The sequence below is a fragment of the Dromaius novaehollandiae genome, chromosome W (genome assembly GCF_036370855.1).
Source record: "Dromaius novaehollandiae isolate bDroNov1 chromosome W, bDroNov1.hap1, whole genome shotgun sequence".
Taxonomy (NCBI): Eukaryota; Metazoa; Chordata; class Aves; order Casuariiformes; family Dromaiidae; genus Dromaius; species Dromaius novaehollandiae.
In genome coordinates this window covers 19,934,049-19,961,987 of record NC_088130.1, presented here as the reverse complement: position 1 = coordinate 19,961,987, position 27,939 = coordinate 19,934,049, and the positions used below count along the sequence as shown (strand labels likewise).

The following is a 27,939-nucleotide window of genomic DNA, read 5'->3' as shown; positions in this document are numbered from 1 at the left end:
AGTTGGAAGAAGGTATTAAAGTAAATACTCTAAATTACAATGAGAAAAGTTCTTTTTGATGGCGTAAGGAATGTTTTTATCATTTGTGGTTCTCGAGATGCTGTTCCTTACACTAACATTGACCATTAAGTGTTTTCTGCATTAGAGTAGAGTAATCTAAATTTGAATGACACCTATTTTAGTGGTGAGAAGAGAGCTAACTGACCCACTCACTGTCCTCACTTGTGAATACAAATACCGTCTGGAGCTGTTCTCTTCCAGTGCATTTCAGAAGGATAATGAAGAAACCCACACATCCATTTGCTGTAAAGCTTTTTTCTGTCTCTTCAGGGAAGCAATCAGTCGTGTTTGTGAAGCCGTGCCTGGTGCCAAAGGAGCCTTCAAGAAACGAAAGGTATTTTTCTTTTCTTTAAGCAAAGTTGACCATATTTTCTTAGTTCAACACAGAGGAGACCAGGCACAGCAGGCAGGTGAGCTTAAAGTAGCTTTGAGAATTGCAGATCATTAATCATTTAAAGTATAGGTTGTTTTCACCCACTCTGTGTAGCCTGTCGCCCTTTTGGTCAGGATCTTCTTTTATAGGCATCTAGAAGTATGAGTACATCTAGGAAATGATTGTCACTTGCATTTATGTACCTACTGCAGAAAATCCTTTTTTCTTTCCTCTGTAGGCTGTAGGTGGAAGGCTTAAAACAATCTAGAGGGGATGCTTTTTCATACAGTGCATGCGTAAATTGTGGAAACTGTTGCTGGAAGCTATTGCTGAGGCCAAAAACATAAATAGTTTTGCAAGTGATTAGCTCAGTGCATGGAGGATAGCCCTTCTGGTGATGATTGTTCAACAGTTTAGGAAGCTCCTGAGTTGTTGGTTTCTGGAAATGGAGAGAACGTCCCCGGTGATTCTCAGTTTCTGATACTATTTTCATAAACATCTGCTGCTGGCTCTTTGGTGGCCAGCACTGAAGGCGGGACAGATGGTCTTTGGCCTAACACAGTTATTACTGTGCTTTTGTTTGTGTAGCAGGAGTTAGGATCTGCAGGCGAGGAGCGGAGGACACCTTGGCTCGGCGCTGTGCTGCCGGCCATCACAGCCTGGCTGGCACTGGCTCTTGCCCCTCGACCAGGCGGGACCGAGAGCTGCTTTGCACTGCTTGACCTTTGGGAGATCGCTTGACTGCTGTTGCAGCTGGAGCTTTGAAAACCTGCCCGATCATATAGCCTGCAGGTATAGGAGAGGCTGCGGTGTGGCGGTTAGGATGTGTTGGCAGCTTTGGGACCGGCCCAACCTTTCCGCTTTGGCACCTGTCAGTGAGCTCGGTGCTGCTGCAGCCATGCCGCTAGGAGACCCCCAGCTCGCACAAAGCTGTGCCTATAGCTTACTCCTCGTCTTGGCCACACCAGGTTTATTCTCTGCTCTGCTGCCTGTACTTCCACAAACCTGCTAGCAAAGCCAGGATTTAATTCGAAGCAAGGCTAAGGGGAGGAGTGTAGAATGCAATTAACTGTAGCTATTGTGTTATTAATAGCTGTTGGGTGCGGAAGGAGAATAAGCAGGTGAAGGAAAATGTCTGCTTGCTTCCCTACCTGCCTGGCTATTTAGGCAGGATCCTAGTGGAAAGGTGAGACAGATACCCCGCTTGTGCGGTGGGGAATCTGCCCCTGGAAAAATAAGGTGATGGAACAACATATATTATTACAGCATAATGGAAACTGCCCCAGAAATTAAGGGTCCCCCCTCCCTGCAAATATATCTCATGGCATTTTTAGGTTCTCTGCTTGGTTTTCATTTTTAAACCTGAAAGTAAAGGGGAACATTGACACAAAGTATGACTGGAAAAGTAGGTTAAACAGAGTCCCAAGGTGCCAAATGAGACACCTTGCTGTATTGCTGTTTTTAGAAGCTGCGTTGCTTATCAGTTGTTGAAAAGATACACTGTTTTAAAAATAAGCCCACTGTTTGCAGAGAAATTTTGCCCAGCAACAGAATTACAGCTAAATCTTAAAGACAGGTAGCTTTTGCACTTTCATCACTTCTCATATTTTTGCCACTTCTGGTTTACGAATGTGGTTAAAGTGAAATGTACTTCTTTGGGCCAGTTTTACACAGCATTTCCCACACTGTGGAGAGGTGACCCTCAGGCAGGAGCTCAGAATTGGGGGGCTCAAGAAATGGCTCCAGAGAAACAGCAGTATTCAAAAGGGCTTGTATTAAAGAGGGGTTAATGAAAATACTAGCTCTGTAAGATGATAACTAACATTAGTGCAGCACAAATGTTACATTTCTACATCTACACAGAAGAAGTATGTAGATAGTGTATTTTTAATAAATTAAACAGAAAGAAAAGAAGCTGGAACTGCATATGTGTTAGCTGTAAGAAGTAAAAAGGCACACATGTGTCCAGCCTGTTAATAGGGACAAATCTTTCCAAGGTTGTGGGCACCTTATCATCATTGCAAGTTCAGTGAAATGCCTGCAAAAGTTGCTAGTTTTATTACATCCCTTCTGGCTTCCCATGCTTTGTACTTACTGCCAGTTAGGAGTAATCATTAGCTGCGTGCTGGACCCAGCATACATAGCTATTTGCCCATGGCTGGGCTTATACCTCCTGCCACAGTGACAAGTGTAAGGACACTGTGATTAACTATTTGTGAATGTCCCATCAATATTCCCATCACAGGAGCCCCGCTTTCCATGTGGAGAGAGGATAGAGCAGTCAATAGATGCAGAGCAAACAACAGATTTTTTTTCCAGGAGCTGAAGTTGTTTTTCCAGGATAAGAATATCCTGTTTTAAGATACTGACTTAAGACATTTTTCTCGCTCTGCTTACTTGGCTCCCGTGAGGCTAAGACTCTACTATTTCATAAAAAAATACTTTTTTAGGCCAAGTGTTGATGCGTACCTGCTTATTCATTATCTTTATTGTTATGATTATTATTGTTAAATAAAGAATGATCTCCAAAGGGGAAACAGCTGTTCCAATGAAATGATCTTTGGAAAGTCAGCAACTTTTTAGGAGCCTTTAAGATTTCAGCTAACTCGGCAAAGAATAAATGTTCAGCCCAAATGAACAGAGAACAAAAATGTGCTTTTTTTCCCCTCACAGCCACCAAGTAAAGCTCTTTCTAGCATCTTGGGAAAGAGCAATCTTCAGTTCGCAGGAATGAGCATAATGCTGAATATCTCCACCACCAGTTTAAATCTCATGACGCCTGATACGAAACAGGTGAGTTTAACATAGTAATTGGTGAAGCTATTGATGAACAGCCTGTTGAGCAGTTATTTTCCGTCTGCCAAAATAGTCAGTTGCTCAAAGTACTATTCCTCAATAACATTTATAAAGTGAATGAAAACAAAATATAAAACATAGTAGGAGTCACAGTTTGTTTAAGTATTCAGCACAGCTTAGATGCATTATTTTCTTTTGTCCATGTTTCAAGTAGCTCTGTTTTCCTGTAAACAGACTTACAACATAAAACAGCATTTTCTGGTGGCAGGAGTTCTTGTTTGGGTGCAGTTACAAACTTCCGTAGGGTTAAGGATGGAGTAGGTGACTAAAGAAATGAATGTGCATCCCCAATTTGGTGTTCATTCTTCCCATTTAGAGTCTTAAAGGGCAATCTATTCCTAAGGCGCTGCGCTGCTAAAAATACAGCCACAGGGATTTTTCAGTGCAGTGAAATGCCCTGTCTTTTAGAAAGACAAGGCAGCCTTTCTCAACCAGCCCATTTCTTCTTCTTTGTGCTGAAGGTACATACAGACTTTGGGGAATCACTGCAGTGGATTGTGAATGATGTATGAGATGAGAAAAAAAGCCTTGCTCAGTGTATATATAAAGACAGAGCAGGCAGACTTGCGTAGTCACTGCTGTGCTATTTGCTGCGAGCTACATACTGTGTTAAGGCACGCAACTTTCTGCCCAGATACAGCTAGCGAGGAAAAAAAAAAAAAAAAGCTCCCTGCTGTCCTCAGAAGCCTCAGGATAAAAGGATAAGAAAGGCTACACATGACATATATTTAAAAGCTTGCTGTTTATTATTGTGTTTCTACCAATTTATCTTTTCTTCATTCTTATCCTCATTTAGAAAATGTTGTAATCTTCTACAATGAAAGCACAGAGACTGTGAGAGCAGCGTTATGGCTGGCTGTAGCAGTTTGGAGCTGTATTGTGGAATATGCACAGCAGGGCTTTTTGCAAGGACAGTTGCCCCCAGTCAGCAGCACAGGAGCTTGATGGTAATAAGATCTGTTAAAGAAATGCCAAGCCCTGAAAGTGGTCTTGTCTTCAGCTGGCATCAGGGTAGAAATAGAATTAAACTGATTTATCCCAGGGAAGGATCCTCCCCGAAATGTTTTGGCCTTTCTTGACGGGAGATGAAATAATTTCCAGTGAACTGAAATATAAGAGAGTTGACAGAATTGTTTATCTTTCTCTCACATCATTCTTTTTGAGGTAGATTGGGTCTGGATGCTGGAGGACTGGGAAACATCTGGTTTCTCAAAGATCCACAGTCTGGCTGTGATCTCCCTTGTTTCTTCTTTCTGCCAAGCATTTGATTAGCCTATGAGCTGTTAAAACGTGAGCTCTCAGGTACCTCTAAGAATACTGAAAATAAGTCTGGCCCAGCAGCTTTGTCCTTCAAGGCCCCATCCAAGAAAGACAGCCTGGACTTCTGTAATAGCCTCTTGTTCCCAGAGGAGTTGGAAGGAGGGAAAAGGCAGTGTTGTCAGCCCTTGGGGCACTAGGCGAGCAATTGCTTGCATCCCTGCACAGAAGCTTTGTGACCATTTTAAGTAGAGATGGATAAATGGAGATTTTTTGTGTGCGTACCCCTGCCCCAAGCTAAATTAAAATTTTTAGCTTTGGGATTGAATAAAAAAAAAGAGTCTGACTTGAACTGGTAGTTTGAAACACCTTTCAGTTTCTTTAATATTTGGAAAATTAATTTTTAAGGCAATCTGAAATAATTTCTATTTTTTATGCTGCTGAATGGAAAGATCAGGTTATTTGCACAGCTTTAGATAGAAATGACATTAAATGTGCAACAAATCCATATTAGTTCATCTTTGATGTTAAGATCACTTCCTCTTTATGGGAAAAAATGAGAAGGAAATCCCCACTGAGGAGTAAGGGAATGATGGTCCTCCACTGAGCATTTAAAAATTAACCGTGTCTTCTGAGGCTGCCATGAGATAAGCAGCAGTATTAAAAAGGAACTTTATATGAAAGAATTTTTCTCCTTGTCTATTTTTTTCTGACTGCATGAAATGGCAAAATCCAGAGAAACTCATGTCAGGCTTTTTTCTCTTCAGGGAAGATAGTTGCTATTTCAGGTCTTTAAGATGCAGGATGGGAAAAGAGCCCAGAGAATATTTTTTATAACTTCTTGTTTTCCCAAAACCAGGTTTTCTATAGTACATGCCACCTTCTCCAAAGCAAGCAATTAAGATCCAAATGACTATTGTCACATACTCTAGATTTCTAAGTAAGGGCCCTCTCCTATAATGAGTGAATTATGTGGTATCGTTCCTATGACTCAAATGATCAAGCAAACTTTTCTTTAAAATGACCATTTCGTTCTGGCTTGTTACACGATTTTATTATTAAAAGATTTTGTAAGTTAAGTCTCAAAATAGCAATACAGCAGAGCTGTTCTCCTTGTATTAGAGGTTCATGACAATTTGTCTCTTCCCACAGAAATATCATATTAGTTCAAACTCTACATAAACAAATTGAATTTTGTCATTTCGAATGCCCTAGAGTGTGCCTGAGATTGTGACCGTAATTCTAGATTTGTAGCTAGATTCAAAATTCTATTTGCATATTGCAAACATATTTATGTTTATTATCTCAAACATAACATGACACAGTAGGTATTGGAAGCAATGTTAGGATCCTTAGCGGGTGTGCAGGTTGGCGTGATTTCATTGATTTCACCAGGGTGGCATCAGCAGAAAAGTATTTTGATGAATAGGACCCTTTGCTCCATTCATCACTTACTGTAATAAAGAAAGTGAGCCTTAGCGGATTAAAATTTCTCCAAAGATACTGTATGACAGAGCTATATGATTTACTGGAGTTCTGAGCACATTTAACAATTTCGCTGTGTCCTGCTAGGTTTCAAAGAACACCAGATTAAAAACATTCATCCTTAAGTTTGTTTATATTATCATGCTACTCTTTACACTCCCTGTAGGTGAAATGCAGAAGTTATTTTGATCTTGGTTTTGGATTTTCGCCCCCACATAAACCAAAAAAAGAAATCAAAAGGGTAAACTGTATGAGAAAACCTACTAACTTGTTCTTATTTTTTTCTGATCCGCACAGATCATAGCAAATCACCATATGCAATCTATTTCCTTTGCATCTGGAGGTGATCCGGTAAGCATTTCTTTAAAGCTTTCTCCCACATAGATATGGCTTTATGAGGCCTGTGTGCCAAAATTTATTGCATAGCTTACTGAAAGGAAAATATAACCACAATAGCCCCTGTTTCTTGTTTCATAAATTCTCCTTGACTGTTGCCATCAAACTCTTTTTGAGGAAACCACTGACAAGCAGTCATAAATCCTCCTCCTTGAATGACTGAAATGAAAAGTATCAAAAGGCTGCGAGCATTCATATAATAACTGATAAGCAGGGCTCTGTTTTTCAGAGCAATGTAGTATAGTCAGATGGCTATCGTGTGAATTTTCATCTTGACTGTTTTCATTTTGTTCTCTTTGCAGTAATAGACTTATGTTACAGTTATTTTTATAGCAATGTAGGTATTTTTTTTCTTCTCATCTTTAACTGTACATTGAGAAGACTGTACTAAATACTGCCTTCAGGTGTATTCATTACACACATGCAGTTTGAAGACAGGCTCTCAGAAGAAGCCTGGATCTTTCTTTCTAATTTTGCCAAGCTTTCAGATACACCTACGTGTTTGGTTCATGCAGATCGAAAGACAGACGTTGGCTTGTTGCTTTTTCTCCTATTTTTATGAGCAGCCCATCCAAAGTCATATTAAATAGGCTCCAAAAGTATTTCTCACCCAGGAAGAAGTGGGAGAATTTTAAAACAGGGACAATGCTCACCTCGTACCCTAGAGCTTTGAAAGCTTTTAAATCTAGCTTAATTGAATGTATCTGCATTTTCCCCAGTCATATAATTATCTGTCATTAATCAGTCATATAATACAGGTCAAGCAATTTCTAGCCTGCCCTGTGAGTTATTTCTCTCCGTTTAACTCCGTTAAGTTGAAGACCCTTGGCAATTTCTCTCTTCATTTCACTACTTTCAGTAAACATAAGGGCAAAGTTCAGTCTTGGTATAACTCTGCTGAACTCAGCGAAGGTCCAGAAGGAAAAAAGACATCATATCATAATAATTTTGAGAACAAAAAATGGATCAACAGCAGCTTTGAAATACAACAGATTGCCATGGATGCTGTAAATGAACAATTCCTGAAGTGGGCAGAGGAGTGATTAGCACAGTTCCCTGCCTCCGTAAGAAGATTCTTCGCTCCCCATCTGCCATCCCAAATGCTGAGTCCTGGAAACACCATTGCACACTGCCCACTGATAGAGTGATTTACCAGGAAGGAGGAGAGGAGCAGCAGCAGTAGCGATTGGATTTGGAGTAAACAAGCTCTTCCAAATGTTTTAGAGAGATAAAAATCATGCTACTGAGTCAGTGAGCTACCAGAGAAATCAAATTGCATCGTGGAAGACAGTGAAATTATAAAGCAGCGTTCCCAATAAGACCACTGCATGGTGATCTCATCCTGGGGGTGGAGAGGGTAGGTGTGAGTATCTAATGATGCTCTACAGGCTTGTCTCAGCGGGCTAGTATCTGGCACAACTTTAAATCAAAAAAGCTTGTTCATAAAGCAGGTGGTTCCTCTGTCCCGAGTGCACAGGAAAGAAGACGATGCAAAGGATGTGATTTAAGTCACAGTTTATTAACCCATCTGGGGACTATCCAGACAACTTTCATCAACCCTTAATCATTTCTACTTGGTGGAGGACTGCCATCACAAAAACCTTATCCCCCAAACACAGTTGGACACCAGCTCATAAGCTCATTCCCTCATTTGAGATTTAAAGTGGAAGAAGAAAGGCCCTAGACATGAGAAGCCCAGATCGGTTCCCAAGCTTCTTCAGGGGATACTTCCCTTACATTACATTTTGAAGTCTGGTTTATTTGGAAGCTAGACTCCCCCTACTCCTCACCCCATCTGATTTTCTGCTCTGGGTATCTGCCACACATTGGTGCCAGCAATTAGCTTTGCAACTTTCCTCCCACTCCCTAAGCATTAATTACCTTCATCATTCAAAATATATCCCCTGGAAAAGTGTTCCACAGTCTTGGAGAGCAGCTTGAGTACCACATATATTTTTGCAATATTCCCCTTTGCAATGAGTCAGATAGTTTCAGGCTTTGTCAGTACATGTGAGCTTAAAATGGCTCCACCAAACCCTTTTACGTAGCATTTCAGAATCATTTTTAGTTCACTTCCAAGACAGTGTTTGGATCTGCTCTAGCTCTCTCCAGCCTCCCTTATGATACACCAAACATTTTTCATCCATGATCATTTCTGGTGGCTGTTTCCAGGCTGCTAAACAAGACACCTGGTTTTCGAGATGCCTATTGAAATTTCAGAGACATCTCACAAGCCAGCTCTCTCCAAAATCCTTGAGGAGAGTATTTTTTCAGTTGCAAGCCGTTTCAGTCCAGCTGATGCCTCCAAATGTTTTCACCACAATACAGTTTCTTTTAGGCTTAATATACAGCACATTCACACTTGTCTTCAGCTGAGGCCTCAGTACTTTGTGTAAGATTTTCAATGTCAGAGACCAGTTCCTGCATCAGCTCAGTCCTCTGTAGCCTTTTGATGGGAATCTCATAATTTAGCCACCATGCAACATGCCCCTCTCATCTCCTTAAATGGTTTGTCAGAGTGAGCTTGAATCTGAGGGAGCTTTAGATGAAAGACCTAGTTCATATAGTGGGTGGTTGCAGTCTCTCACACCCGCACTCAGAATGGCTGACTATGAAATAAATCTTCAGCTTAAATGTATTCACTAGATATATCTATACCAGTAAATAAAAATGATCTATGGACTGTCTTCATGCCTTGAGACCAAACAGCACAGGACAATTTGCATCCATACTTTCATACATTGGCTGCTTGGGAAAGGTGCCTGGCCTGTGCCGTTCCCTCGGATGGTTTCAAGGCACTGCTTGGGGAACTGGCACAGCCAAGCAGGGGAGACTACTGACAGTGAAATGGTATGGATGAGTGTGGGACAACTCTCGGGCCTGCACCTTGCCTCTGTTTTATTTGCTATTATAGACATAGCCACTTTTCTCTCCCCATTACTGTTGACGTGCATCATAATTTCCACTGAAGTCATTGCCCAGACACTATGTCACTGGATGCATAAGAAACTACTAGACAAAGAGCTAGGGCTATTCTCCTCTGTTCTTTTTTCTTTTTTTTTTTTCCCACCAACCTCATTATTGCTGTGTCTGAGTGCCTTGCAATAGTGCATTAAGTGATATGGCTACGCATCTGTCATCATAACCATGAATGTGCTTCATCCTTTCCATTATCCCCTCCTTAGGAAGGGAACTGTGTGTGTCACAGCACAGTGGTTTGTTTTGGTAGGGGTATGTGTGTGCTTGTATTAGAGAAGGCTCAGTTAAAGAAATCTGTCATTTAATTCAAAACTGGTATGTGTTGTGACATTAGATCTTAAGATAATATGTTTAAATGGTCTTGGATCAGTCCCCTGGGAACGCTTTGAGTAGATTTACACTGCCAAATGCAGTGTACCCTGTATCTGGCTCAGCTAGCTTTAGATAGACATGACTAGCCAGGCATGTCAGGAAATCATGGCTCTAACCAACTTTCTATTTGAATCAAGTCTACCTGGCATTTTCTAGATGTGCCAGTAAACCTGACATTTCCCCAGAGCGTTGGCCTTGCCATTTCATCTGCAGGACGATAAAAGTCTGCTCTGCTTGTACACAGGAGCGAGGAGGTGAGCAAGCAAGAAATCAGCAGAGAAGGCGTGAGCCCGCTCTTGCCAGAAAACCCACCTGGCATGTGGGAATGGGGACTGCTGGGAGCAGCCCATGGGCTAGGGAGAGTGTCCTGGGGAGGCTGCTTCTCACAGCCAAGCCATGGCTGAGCACCTCCGTGCCACATGGCACTGCAGCCAGTAAAGTAAACACACCTGCTTGTCACACATGGATAAACCTGACTCTTCATTACTTCTGAGGAGCAGGGCCGTTAATCCCACCCTTTCTGCCAGAGGATCAGTTGATTGCTTCATATTCTGAACCCGAATCTTCAGGTACTTTGAAGATAAGGACTTGAAATTTCTACTCCTTTCTGAATGAGGCCTGATTCAAATCCTGCTAAATTTCTTTAATTGATTTTCAAAGGCTGTGGAAGAGATTTATAAGTTATGTTGGAATAGCTTCACACTCTGGGGAAAGCAAAGTGATGGGATCAGTACCAAAACCCATAAATTTTTTTTGCAGTAGATAAGAAGCTGCAGATTTCCAAGCAGTAGATAACTGTAGTGCTAGACATATCATATTGAGATGCTACCCACAAGAATACGTACATTGTGGACTATGATCTTTTCCTATGTTCAGTGCAAACATTTTTTTTGCATTCATTATAGATATCTTAATTTTTTGACAGGATACTACTGATTATGTTGCATATGTAGCTAAGGACCCTGTTAATCGGCGAGGTAAGTTAGAAATGTCTTATTTGGCATCTTTTTTTTTTCCTTTGAGAAACATGAATTATTCACAGTATAATTTACTCCATTTTTTTTTTCAGAAAAAAATAAATACAGCCCAATAAAAAGATTGCCTTTGGTAGTCATGGAACAGTTGTGTGGCAATAAGGAGCAACCATACACAAGCTGGTTCTGAAACTTAGAACATATCTTAGCTGTGGTTCATCTCCAAATATCACTTAGATTCTCTTCATGTCTTAAATCAAGAGCTTGCTAGTCTTGGCAGTGTGAGCTTCTAGGCAATGGCTATCTCATATCTAAACTCAATCAAGATGCAAGGACTAAGCAGTCCTCAGATTAAGTCCTCTGATTAAGAGGCTGGATCTGTTAGGTCTTCTCAGTATATGCCTAATTCTTCCTGACAGCATCAGATTCCTTATCAAATAGTGAGCTTTCCAGCCAACTTGCTGGAGGCTGTCCTCTTTCTCAGTGAAGTTTTATTCAAGGAAATGCCTAGTTCTATTATTTTCATAGAGATCAGTCAGGAATAAGGCACCTCTTGTTGATTGTTTTCAAAGACTGAGATCCTGTTCATCTTCTCAAAAATAAAGGTAAATTATAAAAAGTGTAAATTATAGTCTGAAATAATACATACAGAAAACACTCTCCACTTGAAATGCAGAAAACATCACTAGGTCTTGATGCACAGTACAGACTATTGTATAATGTACCTGAGAAGCTATTTATTATTCATGGATTCATGGGAAAAAAAGACTAGCTCCAAAAAAAGACTCAAGCACTTCCAATGGGATTGCTGCAGAATTTAGACACTTTAACTCCAAAATCCCAGCCCTGCAAACTCTTAGCTGCCACCTAACCAGGGGCATGACTAACTCAATAGCTTCCACATTTTGCGACCTTAAATTATTTAATTATTTAATTAGATACCTCAACAGCCTGTTGTGTTCATGTGCAGAAATGTCCAGTCTCGGCAGTGTTAGCTCATAGATAATACCTGCACTAAACATACTAATATGCTGAATGTAAGTCAAACGATTAGAAAACTTATGAGGGGATGAAGATGGGGAGATGGTTCAGTTCCTTGCCATGCCTGCATGTTTCAGCCTCATGAGTCTTTTGTTAAAAAGGCTCAGGCACCAGACTGTAGAGCTGCTTTCAACACCTTTTCTTCAGCTGTACCATTCTCCAAAACTGGAGATTAATTTAGTCACACCAAGAGATCTCAGTAGCAACCTAGAGGTCTGGAGGACCCCTGTGTTCCATCTTCTGTTCCTATGTGAATGGATTTTATCTGAAAACTATTTCATGGACTACATTCCTTATAGCTAACTTGTTTAACTAATTTGTTTAGCCTTAGCTTCCTGCCACTGTTTCTTGTTATGCTGGTGTATCCCAGATTGAGGAGTCAAAGTTTAAGCACCTGATACTGTCTTCCCATGGATGTATTTATATGCTGTGATCAAGTTGCCCTGCAGTTTTCTTTACAAAAGGTTTAACAGAGTGAATTCTGTAGGTCTCCAACTGCAGTACATGTCCTCCATCCTTCAAATCATTTTTGTTCCTCCATCTTAAATTTTTCTGCATTGTTTTCAAAATGTAGAGCAATGCTAGTATGTCTCACTAATCTGTAATAGAGATCGCACCTTCCTATTCTTATTTGCTTTTGTCCTCTTCATTAGCCAGCTTTCTCATTAGCTCTTTGTGCTGCAGTGTAGCCCTTTTTTCTCATGTGAAATTCTCTTACGCTACAATCCTTAATCCTTCAGAGTTAGAGTTTTGCACGATAGATTTCCCTGCTGTGTGTATACATGAGTGGTCTGCAGATCTGTGACTTTGCATGTGGCTGGTATTAAAATGCATTTTGCTTTTTAAGGAGTTTAGCTTACTGAGGGATCCTGATCACCTTTTTCACCATCACTGGCCATTTGGTCAGTCTTTATGTTACCTGCAAAACATGTTAGAAGTGAGTTCAAATTTGCTTCCATATCTAGTGAAAATGTTACTGCTGCTATTATTGATGGCAAGACCCATGCTGTAAGAGAGCTTGCACATGCATATTAGATGCATTTCTTCCCAATGATGGGAAAGCTCTCTTCTTAGAGTTTTATATTTTGCATCTAGCAAGCTAAAGGCTGTCCGTCTTCTGCTATAACATACAGAAGAAAGCATCTTCATGTGAGCCAAACCTTTTTGTCCTTTTACAAGAAGCACATCTCTTACCTGCTGAAAGTCCATTCACGTATCCAAGGAAACAGGTTATTCATTATGTCACCTACTGAAACTACTTAAAAAAAATGACTCATGGTTCATTTCAGCTCCAGGCAGGTTTAGCAGCAAGCGATGTAGCCTCCCTAAATACCCACTCCTGTTACAGGGTGGAAAAAATCATAGTTCTGCCCTAACTTCTTTCAGTCCACATTCATGAAGATATGACTGCACCTTATCTGGGGATGGATTGTCCAGCACTGCCAACAGTGGTGCAGGGAGGGCAAACAGCAAATAGCCTGCTGCTAGCAAGCAATGTGTGCCTTCAAATCCACTTTCAACCTGCAGTCAGGGACATTTCTCCCAAATCAGATACTGCCTCAGTCTGCTGGTGGGCACAGCAGATGCTGTAAGGTGAGAGCATCTCTGGATCTGTTTAGCAGAGCAGCACTGTGACTGGTACCATCTCATGGCACCTCTGGTGCTGCTAATGAGGGAGCGACAGTTTGGTGCCTTCGTAGCTCTGTCCCTGCATAGCTGCAGGTTTCTTGGCCCTTTATTCTGGCCTCTTCAGAAGTCCATCCAGCAGACCAGCCTCTGGGGGGCCATTGCTAAATCTCCTTCACCTCCTATATAGCTTTAACTGACAAAATTACACAGCTGCACACAAATTATTTGCGCGCAACCCTTATTTGTAGGACATCGGCATCCAAAGCTCTTGATTCCAGTGAGCTGCGCACTGCACACATACTAAAATGCAGAACGGCATGCTAAATGAAGAACTTATATTCAAACCTAGTAAAGTGATCAGGGGAGACAGAAGTTAATAACTTTGGGTAAGGTCCCATGGTACTATAGGAGGGCTTAGAAAACAACCAGATCCTCGTTGGCAATCCATGCTCTAGCTCAACCATGTACTTGTCCAGCAGTGAATATAGAATATGAACTCGCTTGGGCTTTTCTTAATATCATTGAGGCATTGATTCAGCCCTTCAGCTTCCAGCTCTTAATAACCATCTACATTCTTACACTTCCAGGTGAAACCGTCATGAGTTTGCCTCTGTATGCTGTCACATAGGATGATACCTCTGAGCCACTCTCTTTTTAAAACTGGGATTGCTTTGGCTGCTCAGACAGTGGATAGAAGTTTCTCAGTCTCCCACAGGACAGAGCTTGTGTTGCCAGTTGTCCTCACTGCCCCCGTCACGGCAGGTTCAGAGAGACGGTGCACAAAAGTGCTGGAATAAGCCAATTGCCTGGTTCTGCGCTAGCCAGCGCTCCCACAGTTTGCTAGCAGTGACTCCATGGCAAGCAGGAAGAGGCAGCAGTCCTCTCTTACTGGGATCATATCAGGGCCCAAGATCTGGGAAGTATCCGAGTTATGCATCCTCTCTGAGCCTGTATTTTGGGAAATTTTAGAAACTCAAAGTGAGGGCTTTGCAAACTTGGAATGAGTAGCTTTTAAAACTGAAGTGGGGGTAAAATTAAGGAAAGCAAAGAAAGCTTGGAATAGCTGAATTTTTTTGTTACTATCAACTAATATCTTTATAATTTCAATTTAAAGCTCCAAGTTCTCATATAACCTATTGCATTGAGGTAATAACAAGTGAAATTTTATGAGGTTTCCTGTCTTCATGTACCTGTCAAAATTGTGGAACTGATTTCTGGTCTCACCTACTGCAGGTGTAGACCATAGCAATTCTATTTAACCTTTAAAAGCCCCGTTGTCTGATATTCACTGTAGCTGATTTGGGTTTTTTTGAAATGTGCACACCATGAATAGTGCAGCTATGCCTGACCTGTCAGTCTTTTGTCATAGGTTAATGCACCCAGTTGTAACATAAATAATGGTTTGCATGTGCCAATCTTTTCCATTTAGCTTGCCATATCCTGGAGTGTTGTGATGGCCTGGCGCAGGATGTCATCAGCACCATAGGGCAAGCCTTTGAGCTTCGATTTAAGCAATATTTACGATGTCCCTCTAAGATGCCTACTTTCCATGACAGGTGAGTACGACTGCAGAAGACTGCTAAAGAATCTGTTTTAGATTTGTATTTACTTAGTAAAATGTGCTGTGGACAAATTGCTGGAGAAGGACAGGACTTAAATATTTAAATAAGAGCTTTCTGCTGAATTGGCAAAGCAGGGTTTGCCTAATGAATATGAAAGGAGTACAGTCAGTTTAAAAGAATGTTTAAATATGGATTTTACAGTGAACTTACAGGCATGTTCATGTGTTTTCCATTGTAGCTAGCAGACAGTGTTGGATGGCAAGAATGGATGTTTTGTGTGGCACTTCCTCCTCGTTGTTGCTGTCGTAGCAGCTCTGTCAATTTAGATTCAGTAAACTAGATTTACTGGGCTTTCAAAATGACTAGTGACGTTTCACTATTTGTGATATTAGCCAGGGTGAAGTTTTTAGGAATATAATGTATTGTAGACAGGCTTTGACTGCATTCCTCTCTGGAAGATGCAAAAGCTGTCTTTTTATGTATGTATAAAAAGCTGGGGTATAACATTTTCTTTTCTTTAGTGAGCTGTGGGTTTGAAATGCATTGGTATATACTCACTAACATTAGTGTAAATCCAGTGAGCTGTTACCCTGTGTGATTTCTTACATGAAAGTAAAATGAGTGCATGGCAAATATAAAATGCCACTTATTTTCATCTGGAAGCATTCTATACTCACTTCAGACTGGTGTAAATGACTGTTAAATGTAGAATGAAACTACAAATCTGATCTCTCAACGTCATGGAGCTCTTCCAGATCTACATCTGTGTTAGAGCAGCCATAATTAAAGACAATGTTTTAGAATTTAGTCAGTCAATCAAGTAACAATATTACAAATGCTGCAGTAAGGTTAAATACAATAGTTTGTTAATTCAGTTTTTAATGGCACTTATTAAGGCTGAATGAAAACATCCTTTAGTCAGCATAAAGAAATTCATCTGTTGCAAAGTGAGTTTAGGTCAAGTTTGTCTAAACAGAGGGGGTCTGCTGTCTGATCCATCATTCCTTCCTGATTTATAAGTGTAATTGAATTGTCAAAATAATATGCAATAGTGACCCCCGACAGACAGTCCTAACATGCTGCAAGTACTTGTGAGCACTTTGCAAGTGATGGGCAAAATAAAGCAGTCACTTTCTTACAGGATGCAGAGTTTTGATGAGCCGTGGATGGAGGAAGAGGGAGACGCAGCAGAACATCCCTATTACAACAACATCCCCAATAAAATGCCCCCTCCGGGCGGCTTCATTGATGCCAGGCTCAAAGCGAGGCTTCCCACTGCTGCGGATGCAGCTCAGGTCAGTGCAATTGCACTTCTGCCCTCCTGCTGCTAATCCAAAATTGAAAAGTGAAGTGTATTTTAAGATGGACACATTGGGAACATTTATAGCTCACAACTCTTCATGTGTGGCCAGTTTCCTTTTGAATCACGGAGCATCAATGATTTTGAGGCAACAAATTAGGCAGGTTCAGGACAAGCAAAAGGAGGTGAGTTCTTCACGATACTAAAAGGTTACACAGATTCAAGGAAGAGAAGTCTACTGAGGGTTACTACTTTTCTAGTAGTTTGCTCAGTGAGTTTCAAATGATGTCTGGGAGAATATATGGGAGATCCATCATAAATCTTTGCCCTGCTCTTTCATTTATTTTTGGCCACTCTAAGAAACAGGATATTGGACTAGATGGCATTTTGATCTGGCAAGCCAGGATCACTCTTTCATGTTCTTTTGATTACTGCATTTTTACTTATGAGCATGAGTTAAAAAAAAAAGAAAGGTGATCTTTTATTCTGTGTAAGTGGAATCAGCCATGGTGGGGTAGGGTATCAGGAGCTGGGGGAATCGAAGGCTCCCACGCCCCTGGGTGGGGTTGCTAGATGGAAGGAGCTGTTGGTTAACATCTGTTGACTCCTGTCATTAGCTATGGGACTTTGAAGGTCTCCTATCCTTGTCCCTCACAGAACTGTGAGCGGCAAGGATAGTGGGCTTTGCTTCCTTTTGGACCAGCTCTAAAAGTGCTGTTGAAGGCACTGGCCTTAACCAATCTCAGCCAGCTGCTTGCAGATTGGCACCTCAGTTTGGGCCTTGCCCATTGCATCAGAACTCAAAATTTAGCCTTTTTACTGAATGATCACAACTTTGGGCTCCTCTCATTGATTGGCAGGCTCTGTGAGCCCCAGAGCTATTCTCCTGGCTCACCCTCACTGTCATACCACATGTTTCATGTCACCTCTGATCGCTGGTATGAAAGGACTTTGAACCTTGACTTAAGGCAATGGCAATATCAACAAACCTAGAATCAAAACAGCCCAAGTTCTGTTGGTTAGCTGAAATCCTCACCTCTTTCTTTCCTGCCTCACCCCTTCATTATAACTGTTACATGTAACAAGAGAGAGAACTGCAATTCAGTGTAATGAACCCTGCAGTATGTGCTTTTGATGTGGCTGAGCAGGCTTAGCTGGTGGCCCTTGCAGAGCCTAGGGGAAATCAGCAGGGCCCTTCTCAGCCCTTGGTACGTCTCACACCGCCCCAAGGAGTGTGAGCTGGATGAGTAGCACTTCCCTATGCAGGGGCACATGGCAGTGTTTGGAGCCTAGACCCTAGTCTTTTTGCTCTCCCAGCAGGCCGGTATAGTAAGGAGTGCACACAACCTGGGAAGGATTTGATGCAGAACTGTTTAAACAATCTATTGCAGTCATTATTAACAGTTAATTATGTTAATAACTCAGTAGCAGTCATCATTTAGCTAGGGCCCTATATAGGCTTTGCATCCTGCATTGAATTCTGTGGTGCTGAGGCGTGATGTAGTGGCACCTGAATCTCTGATTTAAAGTCATCTTGGATATTTCTGCTGGCGTTGCTGTCAGACAGTTGACTGCAGTATCAGCATAGCCACTGAAGACAAGTTTTCAGATCCAGCACAACTCCGCTTAAATGCCAGAGGGGCCTTCTCTGGAGAAAGCATCCTCCCTCCAACAACTGGCTGAATCCCTAGTACCGATATGAGTTTCCTGCTGGTGCTCTGGAGGGCGCTTGGGGCATCCTCTGATCCCACATCTGCGTTCCGTGGAGCACTTGTCCCAGGGGTGGTTTGTCAGGTCTCACTATGTGAAGACAACTGTACCGAAGGAGATGATATGTCATTTGGGATTGCAGGGGTTAGTAAAAGCAGGAAGGAGGGAAGTTTACATGAAGGTAACCAGTATTATCTTACTCCTACACAAATGCATTCATGAAATATATATTCTGACACCACGATGAATCAGAAATGAAGAGTGGGTGTACATAGAATACAACCAAGGAAATCTTCAAAGACACTCATAATATATCCCAGTGTTTTAAAGGTAGTTGAAGATTTCTTTGTGTGTGTGTCCATTCTAGTCTGCAGCAGGAGTGGGAAGAGAGCAAACCTATTATCAGAGTCGGCACCTAGGAGACAAATTTAGTGAAGACTGGCATCATGGGCCTGTTAAACAAGGTGAGTTTCACTACTTGTAGGTGCTAATAACGCAGATGGTCTCGGATGAGCAAAGTGCATGAAAGCCTGATGCCTCAAAGTCTAACGGCAATAATCTGTACTTTGTTGATGATACATTTCTTTTGTCATGAATTTTAGTGTTGATTTCAGTGAAAAGTGTTTGCTAAGTACCTCTGGACAAATTTTTTTATGCACACTTTCATAAAAACTTATGTTTTGCAGAATAGTTCATAATTTGTGTAGCCCCCAACCTTCAGCTTGCTCTGAACCCTTTCTGGCTTGCCATGTCTTAAAAGCCCATGGTATTTAAAGGCAGGCCATTTGGTCCATTTTGAAAATCGCACCCCTTATAGATATTTAACATAGGATTTCCAAAGGAACTGCTTAAAATCAGCAACCCTTCTGAAAATGTAGAACAGTGTGTGTGTGTGTGTGTTTGCACTGTGTTCTACAAACGCTTTGTAAGTAACAAACCATGCATAATTTTCCTGTCTTTGTTGTCTATGAATTATAAGCAAATCACATCAGTCAAAATATCTATATGAAATTTTACCCTTTCCACATTTACTTGATGGCTTTGTGTTTCCCAGGACACTTTCTTTTCAAGTGCCAGAATTTGTTCTCTGTTGCTAATCTGCACGAATCTGGGGATTTTATTTTATTTCTTTCTCTCATGACTCCCCAACACAGTGTCAGCTTTGAAACTCACAGTCTTTATTTTCAAAAATTCACTTTCCTCATGAAAAAAAACCTGACTGAAACACACAGTTCTGTCTTCATTCATCAACATTTTTTTTTTGACTAGACTCAGCAGTTATTGTCTTTTCATCTCCCATTCCAGGGAATTTTAAAACTGTGGTGATGATGTGTGATATTTTCTGGTCATTCTAAAAACAATGTTCTATCAAATATAAAAAAAGAAAAAAAATCTTTTGAATTTTCTAGGATCTTTGGATATTTATAGCATGCCAGAAGGGAAATCACAAGTAACCCCGACAGCAGAGATGCCAACATATGTGAACACCCAACATATAAATATGGAAGCTCTATTGGCACTTCAGCCAGATGCTGAAAGTACCTTCATTGGAACAACAGATAATACCAAAGAGAGCAGCCCAGGAAAGGATCTATTTGACATGAGTGAGTTCCTTCCCTTTTCGTTCCCTTCCTAATAAGAGACCCAATATATTCACAGATTTATTTTGTCTTAAAAGAATTCAGTAACTCCCCCAATGAAATTTTAGTTCTCCTGAGGGATTCATGGTGATTTTTGGAATTTGTGGTGCTTGTTCATCTCTGACTGAGTTCAAAATAAGGGTGGCCAAAGATTTGAAGCTAGTTTGTATTAGACGTGTGCTAAGCTGAGTTGCAGCCTGTGTTATCCTTAGCATCATGGACAACAATGTCAGAAGGAAAGAAGATCAGGAGCCTCCTCTTGAAGGGGACTGAAGGAGTGAGTGGCTGGAGAATTAGCTCCTGCCAGCCCTGCCAATATGCTACTAGGTAGCAAATCTGTGCTATGGAGACTTGGTGCAACAAAGAAGCTGGAAGGGAAATTATAAAAACATTTTATCCCATGCTCTGGATAGACCTACAGTCCCATCTAGCTATCTGTTTTAACTTTGAAGTCAGCTGTTATGAAATTGGTATCATAACCATAACCTTAAAATAATGTTCTAAGCATCAGTCATAATTTGATGTTGGTGCTATCCTTACATACTGTTCTCAGACATGAACAGATCATATTTAGCAAAAAGGGTGGGGAAAGCAGAAAACTTTCCCTGTTGTTCCAGTCTTCCTACCTCCAATCAATTGCTGACACATAGTTTATTTAATTCAGTTCACCTTATTAAAAGGCAGTGAGACAAAGCAATCGGTGCCTATATGTTATTTGTAAAATAACATATCTACATTTCTCTTAGTTCAATACACACAAAACTGTCCTCCGGGAATGCGTTTGCTGAGATATGCCTGACAGTGCTTTCTAGCAGGAGGGAAGAAAATTAGAGACGGTACCTATCTGTGAAGAGTGATCTTCAGTGAGAAAAGTTTGCTCTTTGAAATGAGGGAGGTTAACCTTGATTTCCCATGTTCCATGTCCTTAAAACATGCACACACTTCCCTCCATTTTATAAACATTCTTTTCCTAAAAATAAGGAAAACTGATTTCTTATCTTCCAGCCTGCATTAATCTTTATTAACCATTGGATCACAAGGGAGAAAAATGGTACTAGAAAATGTGTCAGCTAGCCCAGTGTTAACATGGTTTGTCAAGTTAAACATGTGTTGGGCTTTGTGCAGACTGCAGTGTAGTAAAGACATAGCTTAGTTGGATTTAAAGAGTTAGCTGAGGCACCAACAAGCTGTGACAGCATAGTGTTTACCCTATTTCTCTGAGCTAAATTAACCCCTGTGTGGCCCCACGCAACCACTATATACTGTTACCATCCGAGTAGTCTATTTTGAGCTGGTGTATTGCTTCCTGGTCCTGCTCTGCAGATGTCCTCTGGTGAATCTAATGGGCACAAAACAACCTATCTTTTTAATACTAGTTGATCAGATGAAAGTGTGAAAGGGAAAATACCTTTTGATAGGTCAGTACAGCATATAATGAAGCATACACTGACCTCTTTCTGCAAGACTGTTGGGATATTTAATGACACACCTTTCCATTCCAATCTGGAGAAAGTAAGATTGAGTTCAGGGGTTAGCTGAGGTTTAGAAGATGCTTCCTCAAGGATGATTTCAGTTAGCTAAATCACAGTAAATATGTTAGCCTGCGTCTGTTAGGAAGAAGAGTAGGCTGAGTAATAAGGGCTACTGATCCCTTCTAGACATCCCCTTAGGCTGGAGACTCAGTAATGCATAATTGTTAAATGAATATGTTGTTTGAAGAGGGACCAGATATGAGCATAATAACTTTGGCTACCCATATTATGCAATTTATTTGAAATGAAATTGTCTGACGTAACTGGCAAGAGGAAAGGAGAGTTTTGCTCTGTATCAGAGCCTATAAATACAACTGTTGACAATATCTTATTTTTGCCATTACTGAAATAGAATCAGTACTTTTCATCAGTACCTTTCAAAAGCTCATGTCAAGGTTGGTGCTGATTTTTATCAGCATCTTTCTGTGCATACTGTATATTTTTAATGTATTGCAGTCTTAATGTATTCCATAAATTGGTGGGCCTAGCAATACATCTTCCCTTAGTTTTTCATAAGGATAAAAGGAAGTAGCTATTACACAAAACAAATACAGTTAAAAACAACTGGAATATGATTATCTTGCAATATAATTTACCTCTGAATGATCTTGCACTTGTTTCTGTGTCTATAACCAGAACCATTTGAAGATGCTCTCAAAAACCAAACGTCTGAGCCCATGTTGAATAAGACCACCTCCATTGAATGTACCAGTCCTCTTTTATCCAGAGCAGCAGACTGGACTATAATGGAGGAGCTGAGTACCGAGCCTTGGTATCAAGGAGAGATGAGCAGGAAAGAAGCAGAACAGCTGCTAAAGAAATGTGGAGACTTCCTTGTGAGGAAAAGTACCACGAATCCGGGCTCTTATGTGTTGACTGGCATGCATAATGGACAAGCCAAGCATCTTCTTTTGGTGGATCCAGAAGGAACTGTAAGTGCTGACTCCTGAATAATACTGCGGGATGTTTCTAACTTGATGTATTTTCTCTAAATATGTTTAATCTTGTTTACAGCTTATTCAGACCTGGTCATAATCACAGCCTCATATAAGGTGCCATCACATCTCTAATTCTCTCCTTGATGTTTAGGAGATCTACTGCATGATTTCTGCATGTTGCAGGGAGCATTAGGAGCTGTTTTGCTATCAAGGTCAAGCTTTGTCACTGTAATACTGTCTTGGCCTCAAAAGTGTAACTAAGTCACTTTTTTAGGCTTCTGGCTGAGAAGCTGCTGATAGGACAGCACATAAGACAGCCTTTGTGTCTGAAATTTCCACGCACTGTCTCTGTCAGCCAGAATATAGACCATGCCATCCAGGCCATTTTTTTTTCCTGGGAATGTTTCCTGCCCTCAGCCTGGGAGACAAATGGGACAAAACTGCTCCATCTCCTTGCAGCGCAAGGGCTCCCTGAGGTGAGGAAGGGAGCTTCTCGGCAGCAGAATTTTGAGGGCGAAGAAACTCCAGCTTCTGCAGCTCTCCTGTCATGCTTCTGCAGAGGCTTAACCTCATCTGAAACAACCTAAAGCATTGCCACATATTTTATTCTTGGCTCCTGGTAGCAGAGAGCTGGCAACTCCTCTTCTTTGTAAAGGACAACCTTAAATGACAAGCTCTAAAGCAACTGAGAAACTCCAGGAAAGCAGCTGGCCTGCTGGCATCCATTTCAGCTGACAAACTTGCAGAAGACCAGCAGAATTGTGTCGATCCTGCAGAGTATAAATGCTGTAATGAGAAATGGCCATGATACTTGTTGTAATTACATTTGCCACAAGAGGGCAGTGAAATGATGTTTTTAAGCATTTATTTCTAGAACAACTGCCTAGTCCTAGGCTTCACTGAGACACCAGCCTGGATAACTGGGCACCAAGCCTCTTAGAGAGGGGTCTCGTTCGCTAAAATTTTGCCGGCTATTTTGTGACTTCTTCAGTGGGGCCTCCTAATTCTCTCTTCAAAATAAATGCTCAAATAGCTGTTGCAGGCCACTGGGTGCTCTGAGAGGCAAAGGATATATATGCCTGCTGCTGTCCTTAGTGGCGTGGAGTACTGAGGCTCTGTGAGCCCCAGGCCATTTTGCTGGTGTAGGTGAAGGATACAGACCCTCATCTTTTTTCCACTGCTTCTAAGGGCAGCATTAATTTGCTGCCCACCCTGCCTAGGGACCTGCTTCTTGTCTGCGTCTATCCATCTCTCAGCCTTCTGGTAATGTACCACCATGTCCCAAAGCCTTCCCTACCGCCTCCTTTCTCCGTGGGGTGGGGGGGGTGGGGGGGTAGGGTAGAGAGAATAACAACAGCTGTCCGTACAAAAGGCTTGGTGCGGCAAAGTGTTCCTCCCATTTCCCAATTGCACCTTTGCTCAGGCTATGCCCTGCTTGCCCGGGAATGAGCTTGCTAGAACTTGGGCCCCTTTCATTGCCTTCCTGGTGACCCTATCCGCAGTGAGGAAGAATCTGGTGTCTTATCTGGTAGCATCTAGGGAATTTGATTCATCATCCACATATACTTCACAGAGAGGGCTGGGAAACTCTTATCCTGACTGTCCTTGCCGTAAGCCAGTCTCCCAGCTTGCTCCTCTGTTGGAGCAAACGGGATGTCACGGTGGGATGTGCCCCTGGCAAGGCACCTCTGCCTCCTGCCGCCCCTCAGCAGGACAGGCAGCTGATGCAATGGGGATGTAACACCATCAGGAATCTCTTGTCTCCCCCAGTAAAGCCCCCGAAATGCTGGATAAAGAACTAAAGTACTTGCCTCACAATGGCTGCAGAAAGCTTCACAAACACCTATTAATTGGTCCTCACGGACAAAGAGTGCTGAACTCTGTTCCCACCGCTTCTGCTGTTTAAGTGGAGGCTGCTGGGGATTAACTGAGTAGTGGCTGCATTTAGGAACGGGGCAGTCTAACTGCAACTAAAACTGCAGGCAGGAGCCCAAACATGAAACAGTTCATTTCTGAACAGGCCTGAGTACTTCTACATGCTAGCAGGCGCTTCATGTCCTTGGGGTGAAGATCAGGAGGAAGTGGGCAGCGCAGCATCTTGCACGAGCTTGGGACAGTTCGCTGGTTATTTCTGCTGCTTATGGGAGCTTCAAAGACCCTGCTCTCGCAGGAGTCCACTTAAGGAGGCACCACTTGGTAAGAACCAGTTTCCTATGGCAGTAGTTAGGTTAGCTGTGCTGTCTGTGTAGGTCCAGGCACAGCTGTTGAGCATCTTTATTTGTGACTCATCAGAGTGGAGCATGGTGGATAAAATGCAAGCGTATAGCAGGCCTGAGCAGTGTGCCAGTGGCTTGTGTTTCTTCTGTGTGGCCTTGGTATAATTATTTATGAAACTCATGCATACAGAGAGTGCCTGGCCATTCATTAACACATACAAAACTAGCCAGTGATGCGTTACAACACTTAAAGCCTTGTTTTGAGAGCAGAGTTAACTGTCCTGTTGCTTCTACCCTGGTCCAGCTCACAAAAAGGGCCCCTAGTTCAAAGTAAGTGATGCTTAAAACTGAAGATTGCAGGCTTTTTACTGGATTCAGAATGAGAGCTTAAACTTTGGTGATGGCAGAGCATATTGTTTTATGGTGAGGACACTCTCAGCTGAATTGAACTGACCGGAAAGGTGTTCACGTGAATACAGATAATGAAGGCTGGCACTGTTTTAAAGCTATCCTTTAATTTTGAAAATATGGGTTTGAATAAATACAGGCACTGATGTTTCAGAGGTATGTTTCAGAAATCACGAGAACCTGATGGTTTTCTTCAGCAGCATTGCTATTGTCCACTGAGCTAATGACATCATTTGCATCAAGGTTGTTTATTGCTTATTTTTCTTGTGACAGCTTGTCCTAAGTTGCATTTTGTAACAGAAATTACTTTTTGGCCTGCCCTAACTTTTGACAGTTTGACCTTGCAATATCAGTGTTCTCTTTTCATGGATGTCATTTTATATATATATATATATGAATAATCATTATATTATTCATATTTTCATAATATATAGTGCTGGTAAATGTGCTAGAAAAATGCTGTTCCCTTCTCTGAAGTGTCTGAATTTTGAAAGCCCAAGTGGGTACTGTGCAGCACAGGACAAACACAAGTGAGACAAAAATGACAGCTGGATCACTTCTGGGGGAAGGGAGTTTTCAAGCAGAAGTGAGGCAAGTCTTTTGGCATCTCAAGACGAAGTCCTTTGTGAGGGAAAACACAGTCACTGGGGCATGGAGAGAAGAATCAGGGTCTGGCATCTCTCTATAGGTCTCTCTGAAGGGACAGCTGTTTCTAATGAAAAAGGAAACATAACTGAAAGAAGTAGGTCATTTCTGGAGGAAGAAAAGTGGATCTAAAATTCCAGCTTTCAGTGAAATAAAACGTTGTTCAGAAAGTTTTCAGGCAGGCCTATTTATGGTAGCTGGCCCACAGACAGCAAGCAACATGTTTATTTGGAGAGAATAGAAGGAGTAAGACACAGACGAGTTTACTCCAGAAACAGCCAAACTTCCATGGATTTTGATGGGAGAAGGATCAATCTCTGAAGACTGGGGATAAAGAAACAAAGACATGATTAACTGTTTTGTTTTATTCTAAAAGAATTTTAGTGCAAAGTTGAGGGGGAAAAGTAGTATTTTGCTCTTTCTTTAATGTTTTTTCTTGCATCCTTCTTTTTAAAGGTTCGTACAAAAGATCGTGTCTTTGACAGCATAAGTCATCTCATCAACCATCACCTTGAGAATAATTTGCCAATAGTTTCTTCTGGGAGTGAACTCTGCCTGCAGCAGCCTGCTGAGAGGAAACACTGACTCTAGATAACTCTTTTAGCTTTTGTAACTTGCAAGCTATCACTGGTGGATATTGCAGATCTGAAAACATGTACATTAACAACCAAAAAAAAGCATATTCATATATATTTCATCAGTACGTTTTCTTTAGGTTTAGGAAGCCCCATTTCACACGGTACACTTGAAGATTCTTAATGCTTTATGTGGACATGAGGTCACAACAGAAGGCTTTCTTAACAAGTAATTTCAATAAAATTGTTCTGATTCTCTAATGTGAATATTGATAGTGTATATATACACATTATATATAAATACAGTATATATTTATATTTTTCAAGTCAGTCTGTTGAAGGTATGGAACTAATCTTCTGTGCCATGTGTTTTTAACAGAAGAAACATGCCAATTGTGATTGTTCAGATAAAAGTAGAATTCAGCAGTCTCAATTTCTTGAGAAACTAAATATTGGGAATCTTATTTATAATTTTATCTAAAAAGCACAATTATGGGGAGAACACAGAATACACTGGTTAAATACCAAGGAGATTGAATTCAGCAACTAGTATTCCAACACGGAAATTTAGCATAAAATGGTTTTTAAAAGCATTATTCAGTGTCACTGATTTCAAAAGCATTTTATCTTTCTGATGTCAAGTTTGAATTCTTATATGATGCTATTCAAAACATTTGTAACTTGCTTTAACAATGACTTGATGTGATCTCTCTGTGTACGAGGTATGTGCATTTGATTTTTCTAACAATTATATAACTTACTATTCTGCAACTTTAATTTATTAATCTGAATGATAAGGTTATTTACAAGTAGTTCTCTGCTTATGGTGAAGATTTAGATGTCCTTGACTACCAGTCTCCAATGAGATGTTATATTCTGATTAGACGAGTTCACATAATTTGTGTTTAATAGGTTTAATACAAGATATACATGGTTGGTCAAAGACATAGCTGAAAAATCTTTTCTTCTTATAAACAGTGAAAACTATCATGACTCAGTGATCAGTTTTGCAAATGATGTCACTTGGATTTACTTAGTTATTAGGTGCCTCTTCCCAAGGTACCACTTGAAGCTGGCCTTCAGCACATGCTAGGTGTTACAAATGTACTGCTTATCTCTAAATATCAAGTTGGAAAAAAAATATATACACTAAAGATGTATTTCTGGCAGAAATATCCTTGGCTTTTGGTATTGGAAAGTGTTTTAACAAATGTTTGTGCTGTTCAAGCACAAGCACTGACTGTATGAATTTACTTTCTTATTGTATGAACCTCAGTTCTTATTTATGTAGTATCATCAAGAGCCAAATTCAATTTGCATTTTGATGAACACAGTTTCTGTAAAGGCGGAGTTTGTGCCAGAGTGACCATCGTCAGAATTTATCTGGGGCCCCAATGTCTCTTCTGGCACCAACAGCTCCGATCAAATCTTCCTCCTTGATCTAGAAAGGCCTAGACTCAGCAGGATGAGTCTAGATTAAGCGCCTGCCTACCTTGAAGAACTCAGTAGGACTACGTAAAGTTAGAATGTGGTTTTAAGAATTTGCTAAATTGGGGCAAAACTGACTGAAGGATTCACTTAGAATCCATTTGGATAGTATTGTTGTGATAAATTTCTGAAATAATTTTCTTGCACTTTCTGCTTTGAAATGCAGTAAAGTTGCCACTTCGGAAGACTTTGGTTGATCTCATGAACAAAAATGATTAAGGCATCTAAGGCTAATCATGTGACTCATGCAATAAAAATACATTTACTTCTGTGATGAAGACATTCAGAAGCCAAACTAGGACACTCAGTGAACCAGATGCTTCTGATTCGTTTTATTACAGATATTTATTAGCTATTAGTTGATACTTCTAGGTTTGGGTGGGCACTGAGAGAAAGAAATTAAATGCTGCACTGCAACCCAAATTAGCATGGCAGTGAGATGAATGGATATTTTCAAAGTTGCTTCAATCTTTTACCAGTATGGGAATTGCAAGGGAAAGTGA

General features: G+C 41.0%; 1 protein-coding gene across 1 annotated transcript in view; it reads left to right on the top strand.

Moving 5' to 3' along the window:
• Positions 1–26,084, top strand: part of LOC135324241 (SHC-transforming protein 3-like) — a 58,917-nt gene extending 32,833 nt beyond the window's left edge. Inside the window, exons 3-12 of the mRNA XM_064500059.1 lie at positions 331–394; positions 3,107–3,226; positions 6,329–6,382; positions 10,704–10,755; positions 14,852–14,978; positions 16,126–16,279; positions 18,362–18,458; positions 19,404–19,598; positions 21,803–22,098; positions 25,830–26,084. Coding sequence (XP_064356129.1) covers positions 331–394; positions 3,107–3,226; positions 6,329–6,382; positions 10,704–10,755; positions 14,852–14,978; positions 16,126–16,279; positions 18,362–18,458; positions 19,404–19,598; positions 21,803–22,098; positions 25,830–25,958 — 1,288 coding nt within the window. The 3' untranslated portion in view covers positions 25,959–26,084. The remainder of the gene's footprint in view (positions 1–330; positions 395–3,106; positions 3,227–6,328; positions 6,383–10,703; positions 10,756–14,851; positions 14,979–16,125; positions 16,280–18,361; positions 18,459–19,403; positions 19,599–21,802; positions 22,099–25,829) is intronic.
• The last annotated feature ends 1,855 nt before the right edge of the window (positions 26,085–27,939 follow it).